This window comes from Passer montanus, unplaced genomic scaffold (genome assembly GCF_014805655.1).
Source record: "Passer montanus isolate IOZ18808 unplaced genomic scaffold, ASM1480565v1 scaffold77, whole genome shotgun sequence".
Taxonomy (NCBI): domain Eukaryota; kingdom Metazoa; phylum Chordata; class Aves; order Passeriformes; family Passeridae; genus Passer; species Passer montanus.
Genome location: NW_024372923.1, coordinates 1,430,640 through 1,452,654, shown reverse-complemented (window position 1 = coordinate 1,452,654; position 22,015 = coordinate 1,430,640). Strand labels below are relative to the sequence as shown.

General features: G+C 42.6%; 1 protein-coding gene across 2 annotated transcripts; it reads right to left on the bottom strand.

Moving 5' to 3' along the window:
• Positions 1-1,461: 1,461 nt before the first annotated feature.
• On the bottom strand, positions 1,462-18,746 carry MKI67 (marker of proliferation Ki-67). 2 transcript variants are annotated; one of them, XM_039731453.1, is made up of 16 exons: positions 18,639-18,746; positions 17,449-17,562; positions 16,580-16,661; positions 16,384-16,499; positions 15,983-16,052; positions 15,328-15,406; positions 13,182-14,627; positions 12,637-12,875; positions 11,716-12,109; positions 9,851-9,966; positions 9,258-9,429; positions 9,038-9,172; positions 7,159-8,666; positions 6,280-6,352; positions 2,969-5,953; positions 1,462-2,319 (listed from the first exon to the last, which is right to left on the bottom strand). In XM_039731453.1, the coding sequence occupies exons 2-16, from the start codon at positions 17,538-17,540 to the stop codon at positions 2,186-2,188; spliced, it is 7,641 nt and encodes a 2,546-aa protein (XP_039587387.1). In that variant the 5' UTR covers positions 17,541-17,562; positions 18,639-18,746; the 3' UTR covers positions 1,462-2,185. The 2 variants fall into 2 exon arrangements, with proteins under 2 accessions (XP_039587387.1, XP_039587388.1); XM_039731454.1 differs by having other exon boundaries at positions 16,580-16,653.
• Between the last annotated feature and the right edge of the window lie 3,269 nt (positions 18,747-22,015).

Below are 22,015 nucleotides of genomic sequence, written 5' to 3'. Positions count from 1 at the left end.
AAGAGCGCAGAGTAGATCTCTGGAAATGTCCTGGAGGGTGAGCAAAGCCCTGGTCTGGGTGGCTGCAGGGTCCCCACAACCAAATAAATACAATAAAATGCATCAGCCACCTACCTTCAACTCCTGATTTCCTGGCTGGCTGTAGAACATTCCCAAAAATGAAACATCACCTTCTGTGAGACTTCCACAAATGAGCCTTTGCTTTGGGAATTCCCATCCTACCTGGTCCATTTCTTCACCAAACACATCTGGCCTTGCACACACCTCCACAGGAGATTACAGAAACTGGATCTTACTCTGGACATTTCTCCAATTCCTACAAAAGCAGTGGGATAAATTCCTTAAGGAGAGATTGCCCAGGATTCCTTCTCAGACTCAAGACCAACTCCAGTGAGGCACCTGGGAAAGTGGCAATGAGAGGAGACAATTCCTGATTTTTTAGTGCTAGAGAAGAATTTACTTCAGGAGATGTTCCTCAAGTTTAGTTTATCCACAAATTCCATCTAGGGGAGAAACTCCAGCTCTGGAAGAGAACTGAGGCATTTAATCTGAGCTGAGCTTTTGTTAGATTTGAACTAGGACCAAACCCAAAAGTGACAGATCTGAGTGACTGGAGGAAAAAAACCCAAACAACTCCTGAGAACCAGAAAAATATTCCTGTGGATCCCTGCATTTCCCAACCATGGCATTGCTAACACAGAGGAGGCAGTTTTCATTTTAGGGGAGATGGTAAAATTTTGCTTTCCTCTGAGATTTCAGGGTTAAAGTTTTAGGAATCTCATGATTGGGAAACAGGATTGAAAAAAAAAACCCAAAAAAACCAAAAAAAAAAACCACCCAAATTAAACCTAAAGACCCCTCACCATAATATATTCCACTTCTCATTTAACCATGTGAAGTTCAAGGGAAAATACCAGATTCTGCACCTGGGATGGAGCAACCCTGGATGTATGGACAGACTGGAATTTTCACACTAGGATGAAGTAATTAAATTTTAAAAAGTGCATTATAATTCAATAAAAACCCTCTGTGGATATGGGTACAGCACGTTCCACATGATAAAAAACAAACAAACAAAAAATCCAGCCTAAATTTAAAAAAACCCCATAATTTTATATCAGATCTGAGGTTTGGAGTCTTGGGGGTCTTTTCCAACCTGAACAATCCCAATTCCAAGTGCTCTGCTGCAGAAACATCCCCAACTCCTCACACACCACATAAACAGAGGATTTTAATTCAGGTCCAAAAACTGCACACAAGTTTGATGCCCAGGCTGAATTTTCAGTTTCTGCATTTAAGAAGCCCCCAGCTTACAAATTGAAGACAAATTATCTGTAAAAAATCCTAAAAACTCTGTCTGCAAAGCACATTAACCAGAGAGGATCAACCTTAGAAATGAACTTGTAAGTCAGCAGCAATTACATACTTAAGGATTCTTAAAACCAAAAAACCACACAAGTCCCAAATTGTTTACAAGTTTAATGACTTCAAAAGCTGCACTTTTCAATACAAATTTAATTCTCTTTTAAAAAACTTATTAAAAATTTAGCATAATATTTCTGCTAATACAACTATTTTTTTAAAAAAGAGAATATTTACAGAACTCCAACAAAAAATAAAACTTAAGCGTAGGGAAATTTCAGCAGAAAATAGCTTTAGCTGGCAGTAATATGGCTTCCTGATTGCTGTACTGATCAACAAGAAAAAGGGAGAAACACTGGTAAAACAAAATGTAATTTATGTTTGCAGCTTTACACAAGCACCCCATGGTTTAGGAACCACCACACGTTGGCAAAGCTACTAAAGAAATATCTACTTCCTATCTTATCTACATTAAGAAGTATATTTTGTGAAGTAACCATGTAATTACCAGAAATCTTAGCTTAAAATCAGAGTGCAAATCTGTGGGGGGATGGAATATAAGGTCATGTTACCCCTGAGGAGTTGCAGCTGTACCAACTACCAAAGATTAAGAACAAGCCACAGCTGCAACCAAGAAGAGAGAGGTTGGCTGGGCTGAGGAGGAAATTGGAGTTTGTTGGCTGTGCTGAAGAGCTGCCTATGAGAAATCACCCAGGAAAGAAAGCTTTACAATAAGATAGCAACACAAATCAATTCACATTAAAAAAAACCTGCAATTGGAATTACTGAACTGATTTAAAAACTTGTTCTGGGACTCTTAAGGCTATTTCCTTGTTCTTGTGCTGGATCTTGTCCTCCTCTCCATCCCTCCAGTGGTCGGAGCTGCCCTTGCATCCTCTTCTCCAAGTTTAGTTTTGTTTCTTCTTCCTCTTTGGACAGACCCATTTTCATCATTCCCTAATTGCACATGGAAAAAATGTCAATTTGTATCATCAATCAAACATTTCCCACAAAATTCCATCCTCACCTACATTGTTTTGAAAGGAAATGTCCCCCATGACAACATTTCAAAGATTACATCTGAATTCAACAAACCAGATACCAACCCCACAATTCTGCACATGCAATATCCTTTAAGTTGGATCCCTGAGGATTTACAGCTATTTCTGAAAGTAGGTTAACATTAATGAGAGCACCAAAACCAATTAGCTGCCATTTTAGCTAAAATTCCTTCCACTGATATGTAAAACTAAAACAGAACCAACACCAAAGTCCTGCAAAAATGAAAACAGAGCAGGTTTTATGGCAGGAAATTCCTTCCTGTAGCACTAAAAACTTGCTGCCATTTCTATCTCAAAGTATTCATTTGATAATATTTTCTAATTGGGAGTTTCTAAGTCAAGCTGAAAACTCCAGGGAATATTTTAGGAGGCAGCAGTGATTGTCCCCCTGCACTGGGCACTGGGGAGGCACCTCCAGTGCTGTGCCCAGTTTGGGTCCCTCAGCTCAGGAGGGACGTGGAGGGGCTGGGATCTTGGATCTTTTCCATCAGCAGCCCCAGAGCTCTGCACACAATTGTTGTGGAGAAAGCCAAGCCTTGCCTCACCTGATCTGAATCTTTTGGGTGCCACGTCCTCTGCTGGCAGCTGGCACTTCCTTCTGCGAGAGGAGGGGGCTGCCTGCGGAGCAGGGTCACCCTCCTGGCCCTCTCCAGACTGATTCTCTTCAGAACCAGGGGGTGCTCCACTCAAATCCTGAGCTCCCAGAGTGTGGCCATTTCCTGGCAAGTCACTGCTTTCATGGGGAGAAGAAGTAGCTGCCTCTGACACCTCCACCTTCCTCCTATTGTTTCTCAACTGCCTTGTTCTCCCCTGGCATGGATTATTTTCTGGAGATGCATCTTCACTTTCTTTAAGAATCCTCTTTTGACCTCTGCCTCTGGGCAGGTTGGGTTTTCCCCTGAGAGAAGTGGAAATTGTTTCTTCAGAAGTGGAAGAAGTTGTTTTCTTCCTGCTCACTCTTGATGGAATTTCATTTGCAGGTGGAGCTATGTCCAAAAGTTTACTTTTTTCTTCAGGAATTCTGTCTTTACCATCTTCTGGCAAACCCTGAAGTGAGGTGGGACTAAGAGCCACTGAAGTGGTTGCTTGCTTTGCGCTCCCTTTTACAAGCTCTGTATTTTCTTGGGAAGAATTGTCCAAATTCTGTTTAGCTTCCATATTGTTATTTTTTCTACCACTTTGCTTTGACAGGATCTGGTTTCCCTGAATAGAACTTTTGGCTTCTACCAAGGGGGTAATTTCCTTCCTCCTGCCTCTTCTCAGTTGATTTTCTTTTCCAGATGAATCACAAGTTTCTACGGGAACATTCTGCTTTTCTTTGGGAGCTTCTTCTCCATCACCTGCCGGCAACCTGCGCTTCCCTCGAAGAGAGATGGAATTGGTTGTGTGTGATGCCAGAGCAGTTTCTTTCCTCCTGCTCCTTCCTGCTGGCTTCTCCTTTGCACAGGACACTGCTTCCAAAGGCACACTTTGTTCTTCCTGAGTACCCTCATCTTTAGTCTCTGACAAGCCACATTTTCCCTGGAGAGGACTTGAACTTCTTGCCTCTGCTGCCGGATCCATCTTTTTCCTTCTGTCCCTTGCTGGTGCATTCACTTTTGGCTGTAAAGTTTTATTACCCAGAGCTGGATTTTCCTCTTCTCTCTCTGCCATCTGTCTAGCACCACCTTCCAGCAGCCTACGTCTCGTTCTGACAGAAGGAGATCTGCTCTGTGATGCTGCGGCCACCTCGCGTCTCCTGCCCCGCCTCGGTGGATTGTCCCCTGCTGAAGAGGGAGCAGCTTCCAAAGCTGATCCTGGTTCTTGTACAACAGCCTCATCTTTCCTGTGATCTGCACTTAACGTTTGTTTTTCCACCAAGGCAGGACTAGCTTTCTGTGGGGTGGAATCAAGTTGCTTTCTCCTGCCCCTCCTTCCCTGTGAAGGAGGATTTTCGGAACTCTCATGTTGGTTATCTTTGGCAGTCATCCCTTCATCACCCTCAGCTAAACTTTTTCCTTCTACTGCTTTGGAACTGCCTTCTTCAAGCTGAAAATTAACTTTTTTACCTCTTCCTCTTCTACGCATCCCTGCATTTCTTTGTGCTGGATTGCCCTGCAGGATTCCAGTTTGCTGTTCTTGAAGTATTCCCCGTTCATTTCTCGTCCTCCTCTGACTGCCCTGAGCAGGACTGGCACCGTCTGCAGCAGGGACTGATGGGGCACCTGGGCTGGCCTGCTCCTTCCTGCCTGGGGCTGCACTGACACACACAGAGCCCATGGAATCCTGGAGAGAAGATTCATCCACTTCTGTTTCTGAATTAAGTTTGGGAGCAGTTGGTTTTTGGCTGTTCACATTTTCAGTGAATTCCTCAGCTTCTTGCTCCAAAGAGTCTTTTTTGCCTCTCCTGTTTCTAGTCCTCTTTGCTTCCATGTTCTGAGCACTGACTGGCATTTTGTTTGTCTCTGCAGAAGGTGACTCTGCCTTTAATCTTCGAGCTGCCTCTGTTGTATTTTCCTGAGCATTTTCTGTTTCACATCCCTGAGATCCTTTCATCTCATTTTTCACGTGGGATTGCATTTCAGCATCAGTTTCTGTTGATGTTTCCTCAGTTTGCTGAATGTTTTGTGTATTTTCAAGCACGACCCCACAAGTGTCTGCTTTTATTTCAGCTGAGTGCTTTCTGTTTCTAGTACTTCTAAGAGATTTAACTCTTCTCTCTGCTGCCTTTAGTTCAAGTTTAGTGCCATTTTCAGATTCTTGTGCTGTGGCAGCCTCAGGAGCTTTGTCACAAGCCTGTTCCTGTCTTTGTGAAACCTTTGGGGATGGGTCTTTACGAAGCTTTTTGGCTGCTCTGTGAAGGTCTCCTGGAGAAGCTGCTTCACCTTGGTCATTCCTTGCTCGTCTCCCTCTTCTGGGGAGAATCACTGGTTCTGTGTTCTCCACTCCTCTGCGCCTCCTCCTTGGTGACAGGAGCACTTCTTCACAGTCCTCTATCCCACTGTCAGTACCTTTGCTATCAGGATTATTTGAACCTGTTTGCAGCTGACAGATTTCACTCTGAATGTTTCCCAGTCCTGTTTTTGTGCCTGGATCATCTTCAGTTTCACTGATGCCACAGTCCTGCAAACTCTGTTTGGTATTTGCAGGTGCTTTTTGTAGCACTGAGGAATCTTCAACACGAGACTCCAGATTTTCATTTTGATGTTTTAACTCCCTCAGCTCTTTCCTTTTACCTCTCCCTGGTCTCTGGGTAGCTCCAGGTGGTTTCACAATGTCAAGCCCTTCCTGATCAGGACACTTTGGAACAACTTCTTGTATGCAACGCTTTGTCCTCCTTCCTCTTCCCTTGTTTTCAGGTGTGATCACTCCCATCTCCTCTTGGGTGTCAGGACTCTGCAAATCCTTTAAACTCACACCATTTTCACTTGGTTTTGTTGCAGCAGGAGGTACAGCTCTCCTGCCCCTTCTGGGTCTCTGGGTAGGCTGCTCTTCCCCAGATGAGTCCTTCTGTTGGGAATCTTCACCTTGGGAAACTTTTCCTTTCTCTTCTAGAACAGGGTAAAGAGCACAAACAAAAATTAGACATTGCTGTGCCTGATCAAAGTATCTGTGTATTTCCATTTTCCTCACAGAGGCATCTTGCTCAAACAAATCATAGAATAAATAAAGAAATATTTAACCAATCCCTACCATTTAAGGCCAGGCCTCTGACTGAAGTTGCTTAATTTATTTGGATAGGTCAAATGGCAAAAATGATCTTAGCTCAGGAAATAGCTGGGCTCAATGAGAGAGGTTTAAACAACATTTGAACTTCATGGTAACATTTATGATTTTATACATTCACTACTCCTCTAAGCAAAATACTTGTTCTTACCATGTTTATGACTGGAATTAGAACCAGGAGGTGCAATTTCTCCCTGAGAATCCATAACATATACTGATCTGACCTAAAGGAATAAAAAATACTGAATAAATGCATGTCTGACAGGATAAGAACTTATGGAGCCAACCAATACCAGATGAATGTACAGCAATGTTTATAAAAAAGCTTGTGAAACTATTTTCTGTACAAATTAAATCACTTAGTCTTATACATACATCCATTTATCTGATATAAACCCACCAACACAGCAAATTCAATTCTTGCCATCTAAAGTGAAAGACAACATTGCAGAGAGGTTGAGGAGTGCCTAAATGAGTGCTGAAAGGGAATTTGGGGTATTGAAGAGAAATTGAGTGTTCTGTAGTGTTTTATTGTGTTCTAAGCACTAAGCCCAGGGATACTCAGAATTTAACATATAGAATATCAGAATAAAAATATTTTTTTCAGGAAATGATACTGGCAGTGATGTCAGCACATCTCCACTGAAGATCAAGATTCTTCACACAAAAAGCAGCACCAGAACAAACCAGGCTGGGCACAGACCTCACCAAACCTGACCCACTGACTGCAGAACTTCACTTCTCCTACCTGTAATGGTCAGTGTGGAATGGTGAGTGAGAGGTGCTGGGAATGTCACTTTTATATTAACCTAACCACTTTTATATTAAGCCTGTTTTTATGATACCTAAACAACCTTCAAACACTCGTTTGTGACAGGTCCTTTCAAATAAATACATTTTAACACACACAAATGTAGCTTTCCCTATAAAATGTTGCAAGATACAAAGTGTCATACAAGAAAGTCTATATGAATTTAAACCACAGGTTTCAAAGTCTAAAAACACCCTTTTCAAAAGTTGAAGTATTTACCTTCATTTCCTCTGGGGTACCAAACATTTCAGTCACTCCAGCATAGTCCACTTCAGAATCAGAAGATTTCTGCCTGGGTTCTGCCATGAGCCTTTGCAGCCCCACAAAATCCTCAACTGGCTGATATTTCTCTTTAGGAGATTTCATCAATCTGCTAATTCCAAACATGTTTTCCACAGGCTCAACCTTTTCCTTTGGTGTCCGGAAAATGCGGCTGATCCCAACCATGTCTTCCATGGGTTGGGATTTCAGCTTTGGGGTTTTCTTGGTTGAAGTCACACCTGGCACAGCTTTTACTGCTTCCCTGCTCTCTACTGGAGTCTCTAGCAACCTTTTCAAGGCAACTTCATCTGTGAGTGGTTCCAGCTCTTGCTGTGGGGTCTTCAGGAGCTGCTTAATGCCCGACAGGTCCTCCACTGGCTCTGGCTTCCGCCGTGGGGTCCTCATGAGCTGTCTGATGCCTGACAAAGCCTCCACAGGCTCCAGTTTCTGTTTTGGGGTCTTCATGAGCTGTTTGATGCCTGACAAAGTCTCTACAGGCTCCAGTTTCTGCTTTAGGGTCTTCATGAGCTCTCTGATGCCTGACAGAACCTGTCCAGGCTCCAGTTTCTGCTTTGGGGTCTTCATGAGCTGTCTGATGCCTGACAAAGCCTCCACAGGCTCCAGTTTCTGCTTTAGGGTCTTCATGAGCTCTCTGATGCCTGACAGAACCTGTCCAGGCTCCAGTTTCTGCTTTGGGGTCTTCATGAGCTGTTTGATGCCTGGCAAAGCCTCTACAGGCTCCAATTTCTGATCTGGGGTCTTCAAGAGCTGTTTGATACCTGACAGAACCTCCTCAGGCTCCAGTTTCTGCTTTGGGGTCTTCAAGAGCTGTTTGATACCTGACAGAACCTCCTCAGGCTCCAGTTTCTGCTTTGGGGTCTTCAAGAGCTGTTTGATACCTGACAGAACCTCTACAGGCTCCAATTTCTGATTTGGGGTCTTCATGAGCTGTTTGATGCCTGACAGAACCTCTACAGGCTCCAACTTCTGATCTGGGGTCTTCAAGAGGTGCTTGGTGCCTGACAAAACTTCTGTAGGCTCCAAGTTCTGATTTGGGGTCTTCATGAGCTGTTTGATGCCTGACAAAACCTCTGTAGGCTCAGGCCTCTGCCTTGGGGTCTTCATGAGCCTCTTGATACCTGACAAAGCCTCTCCTGGTTCTGACTTTTGCTCAGGGGTCCTTAAAATCTTCCTTTTGCTTGACATGACCTCAGCTGGCTCCAGCTTCTGCTTTGGAGTCCTCCTTTTACTTCCTGATTTCACCTGAGATGCTGGTTTTTCCGAAATTACTGCTAAACTATCCACAGCATCCTTGTGCACAGCTTTTCTTTTTACAGGAGTTTTTGTGGCTATTTCATCAAACATAGATGGAGATGACTCCTCTCTCAGAAGGTGGAATATGCCTGGACTCTCTTGCTTCTGCTCTGAAGCATCTGAATTATTTAATGGTGACACCATCATCTCTCCTGAAATAAGCAGTAGACTTATGTCATTTGGAAAACAAATTAAGCAGAAAATCAAAGCATTTTAATTGCTGCATAATAAAAAAATTAAATTCAAATATACCCTTCTTGAAATCAAAATCCAAACACGAGCATTGGGCATTCAGTGTCTGAAACAACACATCAGCAGCTTGAAGTTCCATACCAAATGGAATGAATAATAAAATATCCTACTCAGAAATTAACTGGAACTACATTTTCTTTCAATACCTGATAAATCTCAATGGTTCCTTTCACAGTTGCTGGATGCTTCACCTCAGTTAAGTCCGCCTAGGCTGAGACTGCTGCTAACCCATAATATACCTAAATATTCTTTTTTAAAATACCAAACCTACCAGATTCCTCAGGAGTGTGCAAGTCAGAAATGTCTCCTGCAGCCCATGGTGGTGTAACATCAGCATTCTGAGCAGCAGCCAAAGGAAATGTTCTTCCTCCCTGGTCTTCTGGAGTTTGGAACATTTCAGGCACCCCTAGAAATGATATTTGGAGAAATGAGATGTTCTGACAGAAGAACTGCACAGCAGGCAGATGAAGCAACAGACTTTGAAATCTCACCTGTGAAACTTTCATCCATTTCCATGTTGAGCTTCAGCTTGGGATTTTTCACCACTTTAGGGACGTGTCCAGCTGACCTGACTGTGGTGGAATAAGCTCTACCTACAACTATGGTAGCAGGTGACTCTGCATGACCTGTGCTGAAGTGACCTTTTATTTTCTTCTCTGGAGTCTGCAGAGGGAAAAGAAAAAAAAAAAAGTTAAAGAGTTCTTAAACAAAGATTGATGGTGGAAGAGGTGGCCAAGCTCCTTCCATAATTTATCATCAGCCATGGTTAACTGGGAGGCTCCAGAAGGCTGGAGGATGTCCAGTGCCAGCAAGGGTTGGAAGGCCTAGCCAGCCTGAGTTTAGGAAAGGCAGGTCCTGCCTGATTTTTAGAATCAGAGGTTGGATTCCAAGATCTTGGAGGTCTTTTCCAACCCTAATAATTCTGTGATTCTTTTTATACAAATCTCCATTTCCCATATGCTGTGGGAGACATCAACTCCCATTTTACATCACACCAAGAGCTCAGCTACTCAATCAAAATCCATCCAAGCTTCCTGGTGGATATGCAGGAAAACAAAGCAACACAAAAAAAAGAAAAGGATACCTTTGGGGGGTGGTTTAGTTTCTTCAGGGCTCTTCCTTTACGGACACTTTTTTTAGCAGTCTTTGGCTGTGGTCTTGCAACCCCCAATTTTACCACTTCTGCCCAAGATTTTGCAACTAGAAGAAAAGGAGAGAAAACCAATTTAACTCTCAGCTGCATAAATAGAAGTTCACAATTATTTCGTTATGATTCCAATACATTTTCTGCAGTCTGGCAGAGGAAAGTGGTTGTTATGACCTGGTAACACCTGAAGTGTTCTCTGAAATATTCTCAATTTGAAAACCCCATTTCAGCTGAAGACTCCAAGTACCCAGTGTGGCTTTCCACACCAAAACAATGAGCTTCACACAGTGTCAAACACAGCTCAGATCCTACAGCTGAACACTGACCCAATTCCTTCCTCTCTCTTTTGGAAGGAACTCATTTTTCCCAACAGAAACTTGCCATGAGCTTTTCAGCCTCGTTCATTATAGATGAGCTTTACTCTGGTGAGATTTAACAGAAGAGAAATTGTTTCTAAGTGAAGTTTATTTCACCACCTTCCTGAGGAATTTCAGTTATTTATCCTGAATTTAGATTTACAGACTTCCCATAATCTTTCTTGTATCACCTTCTCCTTGTGACACACTCCCAAAATTCCCAAAGCAAGGTTCCCTTCATCACAGCATCATTCTGTACACAGCAGTGGGAGCAGGGAATTACAGCTGTGGAATAAATGAAGCTGGAAGTTGTAGGACACCTGCCTTGTTTACTTCAGGAAAAAAAGCTACCAGAACAGAGGGATCATATAAAAGAAAATACTTTTTAAAGCAGAGATAAAAAGGGGAATGCTGTTCCTTTTCCATCCAAGAAAAGGATGTTGTTATTCTCTTTGTCAGAATTGCTATGTCAGTCTGTAAATAAAAAGAACTTTGAAAAGCTGACATTGGCAGGGTGTGCAGGATGCAGAGGAAAATACCAAGCATCCAGGAAATTATCTGAACTAGCACTGGAAACAGTTTTATTTTGGAGCTGAAATTTTTAAGAGCTGTGATGTTCTTTTCCAATTACAGAAGGAATTGATGCAGTGATATTAAAAAGCACATTACAGAGGTGGTGAGAAATGGAATGCCACTGGTATTTGTCAAGAGCTCTCCTGCCATTAAAATGGACAGAATAATAAAGTAATAAAAAATCCTGGGTGAATGGGGAATTTGACTTTGTCAAACTGATTTAACTGATGAAAACAGGTGACAAATACACCCTACTTCAAAGTTTATTCAAAAGTCAAAACCTGCACAACCAGAACTCCCCTATTAGTTTCCAATGCTGTCAAAACTGTTTGAAATCATGTTCAACACAGGGAATTCTGAGGATTTGAAAGTAACACCCAGTTATGATCCTATTTTTTATTTCTATCAGTTATGTACCACTTTGAGTAGTGAAATGTGGCCCAGTTCCTGCACAAAGTTTGTGAGCCTTGTGAGTATAAAAAGAAGGCACAGAATAACCAAAGTGAAACTGCATTGCTATAAAATGTTAAGTTTTTCAAAACAAAACTGATGTGATAAACATGGTTTAGTTTAACGCTACTTGACAGATTTTAAAGATCATGACTCTAACCTTGCAAAAAGAATGTTAATTTTACCATTTTTTAACTTCTGAGCATTAGTATTTGTCTTTAAATGAGTTGATAGATGTTTTAATACATTTGCTGAATGAATGAGAAAATACAACACTTTTCACTTCCACTAAGGCCAGCAGATTTCAGAAGATTCACCAATTATTTGGTGGCATCTGCATAACAAAACAAACTTTTTCCATTGTGGTTCCTGTATTTTAAAAGCATGAAAAGTGAGTATTAAAAATTAACTGTTGAAACCAACCTAATAAATTGGCACTGGAGGCACCACTTCTCCTCTTGGCACTGATAACAGCCACAGCCCCACCTCTGCTCTTCCTGGAGGAGCCCTTCCAGCGCAGCTGGGCACCTCTGGCTGACTTGGCAGGTGTCCCTGTCACCAAGGCTTTGGCGTCTTGGGCAGCAGGGGAAGATTTTGGGGTTTTCCCCTGGACACCACTCTTCCCCTCTGGATCCATGTCTTCTGTGCCAGCATCCTTCTCCTCTGCAATGGGGAATGGTGTGGGGGGCTGGGAGATGGAGAAACGCCCTTTCCTGAAGGGGGCTGGGGAGCCTGAAGGGATTTTGGGTGTTGAGACAGGGGATGAGGCATCTGGGGGCTGCTGGGCTGGGGAACTTTTGGGTGACTTTTTTTCTTCCTAGAAAAAAAAAATAATTAATGAATGGAGGATATTTCCTTCTTTTTAATGAAGTGATCAGTTCAGGCAAACCCTGCCTGAGACTTGGATTTTACTTTTTCAGGAATGATAAATGATTCCTAAACTGTTGATCAAGTCTGGGCTAAGTTGGGCAGGAGGGTTTACCTTACTTTTGATCCTCACCCTTCATCCATCCCCAGCCACCAATGAAATAATTTTATGTCAACTATAGTTTCAAATTGACTGATTTTAAACTTTTAGCCTGATTTTCCCTTGTGTGTTTTACTCATCCAGTAAGTAGCAGAGTGACCTTGCCAATGAACTTGGTTGTACTTTCACTTTATTATAAACCTGTTTTAGCTGATGATTCTCTGAGCATCCCAAACCACTCATGAGTGACACCAGCATGCAACACACACAGGTTACTACTAATTTTGAATTAATAAATAATAAATACATATACAATAGAATTTATAAATTCTGATTGCAGTAATGGACTCAGCAACTTGATTACTCTGAACATTTACCTGATCTATCCAATGCTTCAAGCCCTGAGCCTTTTTGAGCACAGCCCGAGGAGAGTTTCCATGGGGTAAACTCCTCCTGGCAGGGAGAGCTCCTCTTTTCAGGGGAGAGTTGGGAGGCAAGCTTTTATCGAAGAGTTCTGGGCTCAGATGACCACCAAAGGACACTCTCTTTCTTTTGCCCAGAGTCTGAGGGAGCGTTTCACCACTTTTCCTCTTCTGAGAGATTCTTTTTGTCTTGCCTGAAGATAACAATTGAAACGATTTTTAGATCTCCAAGAATACAAGGCAGCATTTTAATCTTTCCTTGTGCATTTCAAAGTTGGAAACAAACCCAGAGAAACTTACCTCAAAGGGAAATAGATTAAATTCAGGATATTTTATACATATTATGTATTGTTAAGGTCAAATGTAACTCCATGATAAATATTTTACTATTACTGTCAGTAATTTGTTCCACATTTTACCCAAGTGGAGGAATTCTTACAAAAGTGCTACAGAGTTTCTCAAATACAAAAAAAAAAAGGCAGGGAATTCAAAGTACTTACCTGAGTCTTCTCCTTGCAAGAGGCCAACAGTTTTGGTTTCTGAGCCAGGCTCAGTGTCTCTCAGCTCAGCAGCATTTCCAGAAGATCTTCTCTTGACTGATGGTCTCCGAGGTCTTGGATCATCTTCCAAATCCTGGTTTTGGTGACATGTGTTCATGGTCAGTTCTGTTGGAGTTGCACTGACTTTTCTGTCTGAATCATGCTGGTCCTGAGCAGTGTTTGTCTCCGGTGCTGTTTCAGCCAGCACTCCAGAGCTCCTTGGCCTTCCCCTTTTCCTTCCAGGTGTCTGACCAGCAGGAGATGCCAACATTCCTTCTGCAGCCAATGCCTCTAAATGGGCACTTTTGTCCAAGAATTCTTTACTTTCCCTGCTGCTTCTTCTGGGACTCTTGGAATTAGAGAGAGAGGCAGGGGTTTCACAGTGTCCCACCTTTGAGTTATCCAGGTTTGCCTGATCCCAGATTTCTTTCAGCACCTCTTGGGCAGGTTTTCCTGGTGTTCGTTGTTTGCTGTTTCGTCGCTGCTTTAAGCTTTTGTCTTCTGGCAAAGGCAGTTGTGTGTTCTCGATTCTGCACCCTGCATCTTCACTTGGAACTTCAGCTGGGATCTCTGGAAGTGACTTCAGTTTCAACAACCCACGCCGTGGTGTCCTTGAAGCGTCAGGATTTCCAGGATTCACTTCAGTGGTTTCTCTGGGAGGTGACACAAAAAGAGACCGAGGACTCTTCCTCCTGGGCCTTGGTGTGCTCAGCACACACGGAGATCCTTCAGCAGCACTGCAGTTGGTGGGACTGCACACTGCCCCTTGAACTGGACACTCAAACCTTTCTATGGAGCACTGCTCCAGCAAAACCAGAGAGTTCCTGTGGTTCCCCTTGCTGGATCTGGGTGTAACTGCAGCACTTCTGGATCTGCCTGGTGTCCTTAATTCCTTGGGATCCGGCACTGGACTCTGACTGGCATCTCCTGACATCTCCTTTGAAATGGGAGCTCGAGGACTCCTGGTAAAACTCCTCCTGGGGGTTCTCCCTGCAGCTGACAGCTGGTTAAACCCTGGGCTGTTTTCTTCTTCTCGTCTCACAATTACACATTTTTCAATATTTTCCACACTGCCTGTTTCCTTGCCTTTAGGCAGGCTGCCCAGATCAAAAGGACAGCTCTGGGATGAAATGGGAGCACCTGGTTCTGGCAGAACACTCCCAGGGTCTCCTTTTGCAGCTTGCTGAGAGGAACTTCTCCTGTGCAGAGCTTTTTTCACTTTCAGCTCATTTTTCACACTTTCATAGAGTTTACTAAAGGGAGACATTTCATTTTGCTTTTTAAGAACACAATGTATTCTCTGTGAAGATTTGGGTGTTTGGAGTTTGACGGGGAAAGCTTCAGGAAGATTTTCCTCTGGAGTTTGTTTATTTTCATTGGCATTTTTTTCTTTACATTCAGCATTATCTACAAAGAAAGCAAAGTGAAACAAAAATACAGATGCAGAGTTACTTGAAAATTGCAGAGCTACAAACAAAAGTTCCATAAATACAGATTAAAAATTCCTTATTTTCCCTCCCAAGGGGGAAGATCCAGGTCAGCAAAGATCTTCCTGGTCAGCGAGGATCTACTGAAATGGAACACTTGAAAGTAAGCTGGGCTTTCTGAATTGGGACAAAAATCTGCCAGAAATGACAATAAAAAACCTTCTCTGAAAATCTGGATTATTTAAGACAAGAAGGATGGGAAGATGAAATCCTAGCATTTCCCCAGTCTATGGGTTATAATTACCCAGAATCAGCAGCTCTGGATTTTTCTGGTTCTACAGGAAACAGTTCCTGTAAACAATTATTTCAATATATACCATGTACCCCCAGAATTATACTTGTTCCAATTTTTTTTATTAGCAAAGAATGCATGAGATAATGCAATATTTGCAAAAAGAAAAAGGTGTAGCTGTGGGTCAGCAGAGCAGTTCAAGTAAAATTTTAATGTCGAAGGTGAATTCACAGCATTTAAACATGATGAGATAACCACTGACACAGCAAGGTGCACTCACATTGGAAAAATGCCTTTTCCCTCCTCTTTTAACTTTAATTCTAATACCAATAATAAATGCAGTTAAGGGGACAAAAGCAAACAAAGCCCTCATAAAACAGGTACCAACCTGAAGCATCAAGACTTTTAGCTCCTTGAGGCTGTTTGTGTAATAATTCCACTTCTGCCACCTGCTGAACATGAAGAACCTGTAAATTTGTACAACATTACAGCAGAGCAACAAATATTTTGTACTTCAACTTTCAACTCTACATTGAAAAAACCCTATTTATAAGGGAATATGCACTGTCCCTAAACAAGCTTTAAAGTATTCAAATTAAATCCTTAAACTTTTCAATATTTAACATTGGCCAATATATTTGAGGCCCTAGAGAACAGAAATTGATCTTGTTTTATCATTTAAATTCTGAGCTGTCAAAGCAGCTGTAAAATAAGAATGAAAACACTTGAACCTCCCTTTCTTACCAAATCCAGTGGAAGATTTATAGCTCTGTCTTAGTAACATAATGAATTATTAATTCTCTATTACCAAAAGGTGACAAATTTTTGACTAAAATTTAGACTCAAAATTACTAAGTCCTTCAAAGCATTTATCTGAAAGAGTTTATTTGTATTTTAACACAGAACAGCAGTTTAGGGCTGAAAAGTTACTTTTAATAAGAAAAGTATAACTTATTTTAAGAAGAAAACAGAATAAGGAAATAGAAAACCATGCTACTACTACCAATATATTTGTAAAGGAAAATCCCCAGCCACAAAGTTACCTGCAGAGTTTCATCTTTTGGAGACCTGGAACGCCTCTTTTTCGGTGTTGATTGCAGAGGATATTCAAACCTGAAAAAAGATTTTAAAATACCATTTTTTGTCAAATAATTGATGACTCAATTCTGTATTAAGAGGAATGACTTGGGAATAGTTACCCTCTCCCAAAAGTGCACACATCTCCATTTAAAAGGCTTTAACACAGCTCTTGAAACAAAATCAGAATGATGTCTAGACAATTCTATCTTTACTGATTTAGCTTAACGTAATACAAGCGATAAAAAGATAACTTCAAGCAATGTTGCCTTTGACAAAATCCTGCAAGATTTTATAGAGAAATATGAACTAAACACTATTTCCACTCTAGAATGAAACAATTGAAGAGCCTGTGCCTGGCACGCACCTGAAAGAACGATCAATAATGGTTAACACATCTCCGTGCTTCAGGGGAACAGGCTGCTCAAAGCAAGCCCCGTTCAGCTGCGTGGGGTTCACGGAGCTCAAATTGGTCAGGACTGCCTGAAAAGCAAACAAAAACGTGAGACACCTGCAGAGATGCAGCGAGGCAATGCGTGCTGCAGTGAAACATCACAGCTCACCTCCTTGTTCTCATTGATCTCGATTTTGCAGTGCTCGTTGGACACCCAGGGCAGCCGCATGCGGATGTCACATTCTGTTTTCCTGGGGGCAAAGCACAGGTTCAGTTCCACACAAAACACTGGGAGATCTGCTGGAGAATTAGGGCATTTCCCAACGTTTTAGTTAGTAATGGTACAGCAGCGTGATGTCTCTAATTTGAAGAAAATTAATTACCAAAGTCTTTTTAAACTGGTAAAAAAGCAGTTCACTCTTCCAGCATCAGAGAACTGAGATCAGGAAACAGAGAAACAGCCAAACTGCAAAAAGCAGATCACAACAAGCTGAGACACGGCTACAGCACAGCTGGTGCTGTGGGATTAACTTGCTCCAGAGCTTGCTGAGACTTGGGGAATATTTTTAGACAAAATGAGCTGTTAAAGTCCTTCTCAGGCTTACATTTCTGACCTGAGACTGCAAACAGGTAACTGGACTTTGGTCTCGCCTGCATAACCATTTCCACCTTCTTAAAATTAGTGAGTAAAAATATGTTTATAAATGTACAGACTTTTCCTTTCTGTCCTTTTCTTAAGCTAATCTCTAATGCTTTTGACTTGATTTTGGTCTTATCACCTTTAATTCCCCCCCCTGAATTCCTGTGACCACAAATTTAAAATCAACCAATCAATAAAAGCAGTTCAGGCAAGGAAAGGACAAAAAGCAGTAATAAAATGAAGTTTAACTTTCTACTCTTCCATTAACCTCAGTCCAGTACCACCTTCCCTCCTCTGTACACCATTCCTAAATGCATGTTTATTTTTGTAAAAAAGCATTAAAATACATGATCTGCAGGAAACACTCATGATTTCAATGTATGCAAGCAAATTCTCACCTTCCAAATAAACAAGAAGTTGAGGTGAGTGGAAAAACAATTCCATCAGTCCCATTCCTTTTAATGACAACGACTGTTCCATAGCGTGGCATCTTCAAACATAAGGAACCTTACCTATAAAAAACACCCAGGTTACTCATGCTAATTATGATTTACATGTTTATGAGAGCACATGGATGTAAACCTTTATGCTTTATTTTGTTCCAGAGATTAGATATTTTCCAATAGACAGCAGAAGGATGTCAGTGCTGTTTATATGTGTTTCTCTGTGTAAAAGATTAGGAATGTGTTTATATAAATCGTCAGACTAATGTTGGTATTCAGGTAGTTTTTATTACCCATCAGGACCTTGGAAAGGTTCAGGAGCAATACAGATTTTGTCCCATAAACAATTTAAGAACTTCACATAAATCTAAATCTTTCAATCTCTTACCCAAAGGGAAATTCTCAGATTTGGATTTAAAATAAAGAGCTGGTGATTGTAGTTGTATCCTGGTGGAAAAGGAGGGGAGAGGGGCAGCAGGAACAGCTGGAAGGGGCTGGAACTTGGGCTCTGTCGCGATGGTGCACACACGACAGAGGAGGAAACAGCACTGAACTGGCATAAAAACCCCAAACCCACAGCGCAAAAAGATACCCTTTCACGTATTTTCACATAATTCGTAATTTAATATATATGTACGATTACCACATGCAATCGTCAAAGAAGCATCTTTATTAACACTCTATTTGAAGGCAGCAAGGTAAAACAAGGCAATTAAAAGCAGTTGAGAGAGGCTCTCATGGAGTGTTTAGGTGGGTTTTATGCGATAAAACACCTGCTGACAAGCAGACAGTTTGGAAGGGAAGCCGGCAGTCCCTCAGGCTTCAGGGCACGCAAACACTCGGTGTCTGCACCGGGAGCGCCCTGCCCACGGCAGCCACCAGCTCCCACAGGCCAAAAAAGCTACAAAAGCAGAAATCGATATTCAGGTAGCGACCCCAGCAGCCCGGGCTTCAGGCGGGACAGGACAGGCAAACACCGGGGGAGAAGGGGCAACAGCCACCATGGCAGAGCGCCAGAGCCACCATGGCGGGGTAGGTGGCCACCGCAGCGGGGTGTCAGGCAGCCCAGCTCCTCCTCGCGGCAGCCGGCACCCCACAGCCGCGTCCCCCCGGCCGTACTGCCCTCCCCGCTGGCCCACCCGTACCTGTGTCAGCCGGAGCGCTGGCGGCCGCTGAGGGGCCCCGTGTGGCGGCGTCCGACGCGCGCTCCCGGCACGGCGCGGCGCCCACTGAGCCCTTCCCGCGCGCGCGCGCCGGCCCCCGAGTCCTCGCACTGCGCCCCCCCCTTCCGCCCCTCTGTATCCCTCCGCCAGGCACCAAAACAGAGCCCCCGGGAGCCGCGCAAACGGACGGACCGGGAGCCGCCGCCACCTCCGGCGCCTGCCGGCAGCAGCCACGGCGGCGGGACATCATCGATCCCGCGCGAACGCGACAAGCGGCACCGGGCAGAGGGACTCTTTTAGCTTTACCCCATACCGGATAAGCGGAGGCAGAAACGAACGCACCGCGCGGACCGTTGAACATTCGAAAAGGAGCGCGGTGGCCTCTAATTGGCGGAGGGGGCGGCGCGCGACGCGCAGCGGAGCCAATGGGGAGCGGCGAGGGTGGTTTGAGTTCAAACGGAGGCGCCGCCTCGCGGAGCCGCTCGCGCCTCAGGCGCTGCTCGGGAAGTGCTGCGGGAGCGGCCGGTCCCTCACGGCGGGACGGGCCCCGCACGGAGCTGTGACCGAGCCTGTGCTTGGACCTGGGCATGGGTCTGTGCCTGTGACCGAGCCTGTGCTTGGACCTGGGCATGGGTCTGTGCCTGTGACCGAGCCTGGGCTTGGACCTGGGCATGGTTCTGTGCCTGGATCTGTACCTGTGCCCCTCCTGAACCTGTATCTGTGCCCCATCCTAAACCTTTTCCTGAACCTGTACCTGTGACCAAGCCTGTGCTTTTACCTCTGCTTCTATCTCTACATTAACTGTACCTCTTACCACACCTGAATCTGAACCTGTACCTGAATTTGAACCTGTACCTGTGTGTGAAGCAGTACATGAACTCGTGCTTGTACCTGCACCTGTGTCTACACCTGTACACGAATCTGTACCTGGATCTGTACCCATAACAGTACCTGTGCTCATAGCTGCACCTGTACACGAATCTGTACCTGGATCTGTACCCATAACAGTACCTGTGCTCATAGCTGCTCATAGCTGTACATGAATTCTGCCTGAATCTGTACCTGAGCCTTTATCTAGATCTGTATCTGAACCTGTACCTAAACCTGTACCTGTCCAGCCTTATCGAGCCCCTCTCTGAGGGAGGGGGACTTGCAGTGGTTCCAGATTTTCACTTCTTCAAATCAGCAAAACACAGAATCACTTTATATCAATTCAGCTTCAATTAAGCTTTATAAAGTGATTTCAGCATCTGTGTTTGATCAGATTAAAATACTGCTAGCCACAAAAATATTATTTATCACAACAGTAAGGGGGAGAAGAATAAAGGGAGCAAGGATGGGAGGGGATGAGCAGAAGTAAAAGATAAATTAGTATTTTAAGTCCATTTTAATCAGCAAATTAGTTACCTTCATTTAGAAATAAGGCTGATCCCTATCTCTGCTCTCAAACAGAAATTTGTTACTATGACTAGAATTTGAGGATCTGTGAGGCCAAGAATTAACATGAACACTGTGTTGTTCTGTGATTGAAGACAGAAGAAAATATTAACAACAACGCATTATTGAGATCTGAAATGTGACCTTCATTCCAAGTTGGATGCTTGGGAAGGGGATACAGGACAAGGTCATCCAGCCTTTTGTGCTTTAGGGAATAAAATTCCACTATTCAGATCTTTTACAAAGCAGAACTTTTGATTTTACTCCTATTTTATTATCTAGCTTTCCTCAAAGACTATTTTATGTGCTGTGATGACTTTACATGTGATACAGTTAGATGTAAGCAGCTTTTGAAATGTTATTTTTTTCAAATAAATTACTTTGAAGTCTATTTCATAAGCTTTGGTAGGCCTTCAACTTAGCTCAGATTTTTTTTTTTATTTTACAATAGCTGTGTGCTACTGAACAATCTTTAATTTAGATATAAACCACACCAAAATCAGGATTCTATTTAGTATCTAATTGGGTATCATTGCTAATTAACAGGTATTAAAAAATGCTTCCTGGGGGTCCTGAATGATGTATCTAAAATCAATTTATAGCAGGAAAACTCTTAGAAATGGAATTTCTTGCAGTCTGTGCCAGCCCACATGTGATCAAACAGCACAAATAAATAAACACACCTGCACTGTGGCAATAATTGTATTTTCTGGCATGATTTACAGTGGTGCCACAGCTTTTGTGCAATATTTAGAGGAAAACACAAATTATAACAAAGGTTTTCAGTGTCTCCAAGAGCAGCAGAGCTCTCTGGAACAGCATCTGTACAAATATTTACCAAAGTAGATTTACAGGAGGGAAAAAACCAAAAAAAAAGACATTTTCTCCAAGGTTTAAATTTGCTGGTAGGAACATTTAATTTAGACAAATACACCTGAATCCACCGTGAAGTAAAACTGTCAACTGTCAAAAATGAGGAGAAAAATAAAGATAAAGAATTTAAAAAATCAGCATTTTAATTTCTCACGTCAGGATCCTCATACAGAGTTATTTATCCAAGTGTTGAACAGGTGCTTTGGGAGCACTGAATGAAGCTCATTTCTCACAGATTTGTACCATCAGTGGTTTTTACTTGAAAAGGCAGAAATTCTGGTGAAAGCTTTCCCTAAATTAGGACTTTTATAAGGTATAAAGTAAATAAATATTCAGGCTACTCACATTGTGTAAAGCCAAGTCCAGTGATGAGAAGTCTCATTATTAACCCTGAAATTTTAAGGTTTAGCACCAAATCTCTCTCTTAAAATCATGATTTTTTTCACTGACACATTATTGCACCCAGGATTTTTGGAGTGCTGCTATTCATGCACAGAACCTGATTTTGACAAAGGATTTTATGAGGGAATCTGCATAAATTTAGGAACAAATGGGATGTTTCCAAATTTTATCAACTACTTTGAAGTTATTAATTTACCTTAAATGGTGTTAACGAATACTTTGAAATAATTAATTATTATTAGGTCTGTGGAACAGACCTGCCAATTCCAAAAATGACAAACCCACCTCTGAGGATGATGGGATCCAACTCCTGGCCCCAACAATCCCGCCCTGTGCCTGATCTGGGAATGAATTCCTTAACCCAGGAATTGTTGCCATCAACTTCAGCAGATCACTTTTAACCCCAAAGGTTAAAATCCCATAAGGGGGATTTTGCATCTCCCAGAGAGTCCTTTGGCACAGTTGAGTGAAAATTTGTGCATTTTATTGGGACTGGGGCGAGATTCCACTGGATTCAGCAAATTTGCTCAACCTCTACGAAATTCTAGAGTTCCGTAATTTCCATGAAATTAACTCAGCCTCTATGAAATTCTGGAGTTCCATAACTCCCATGAAATTAACTCAGCCTCTATAAAATTCTGGAGTTT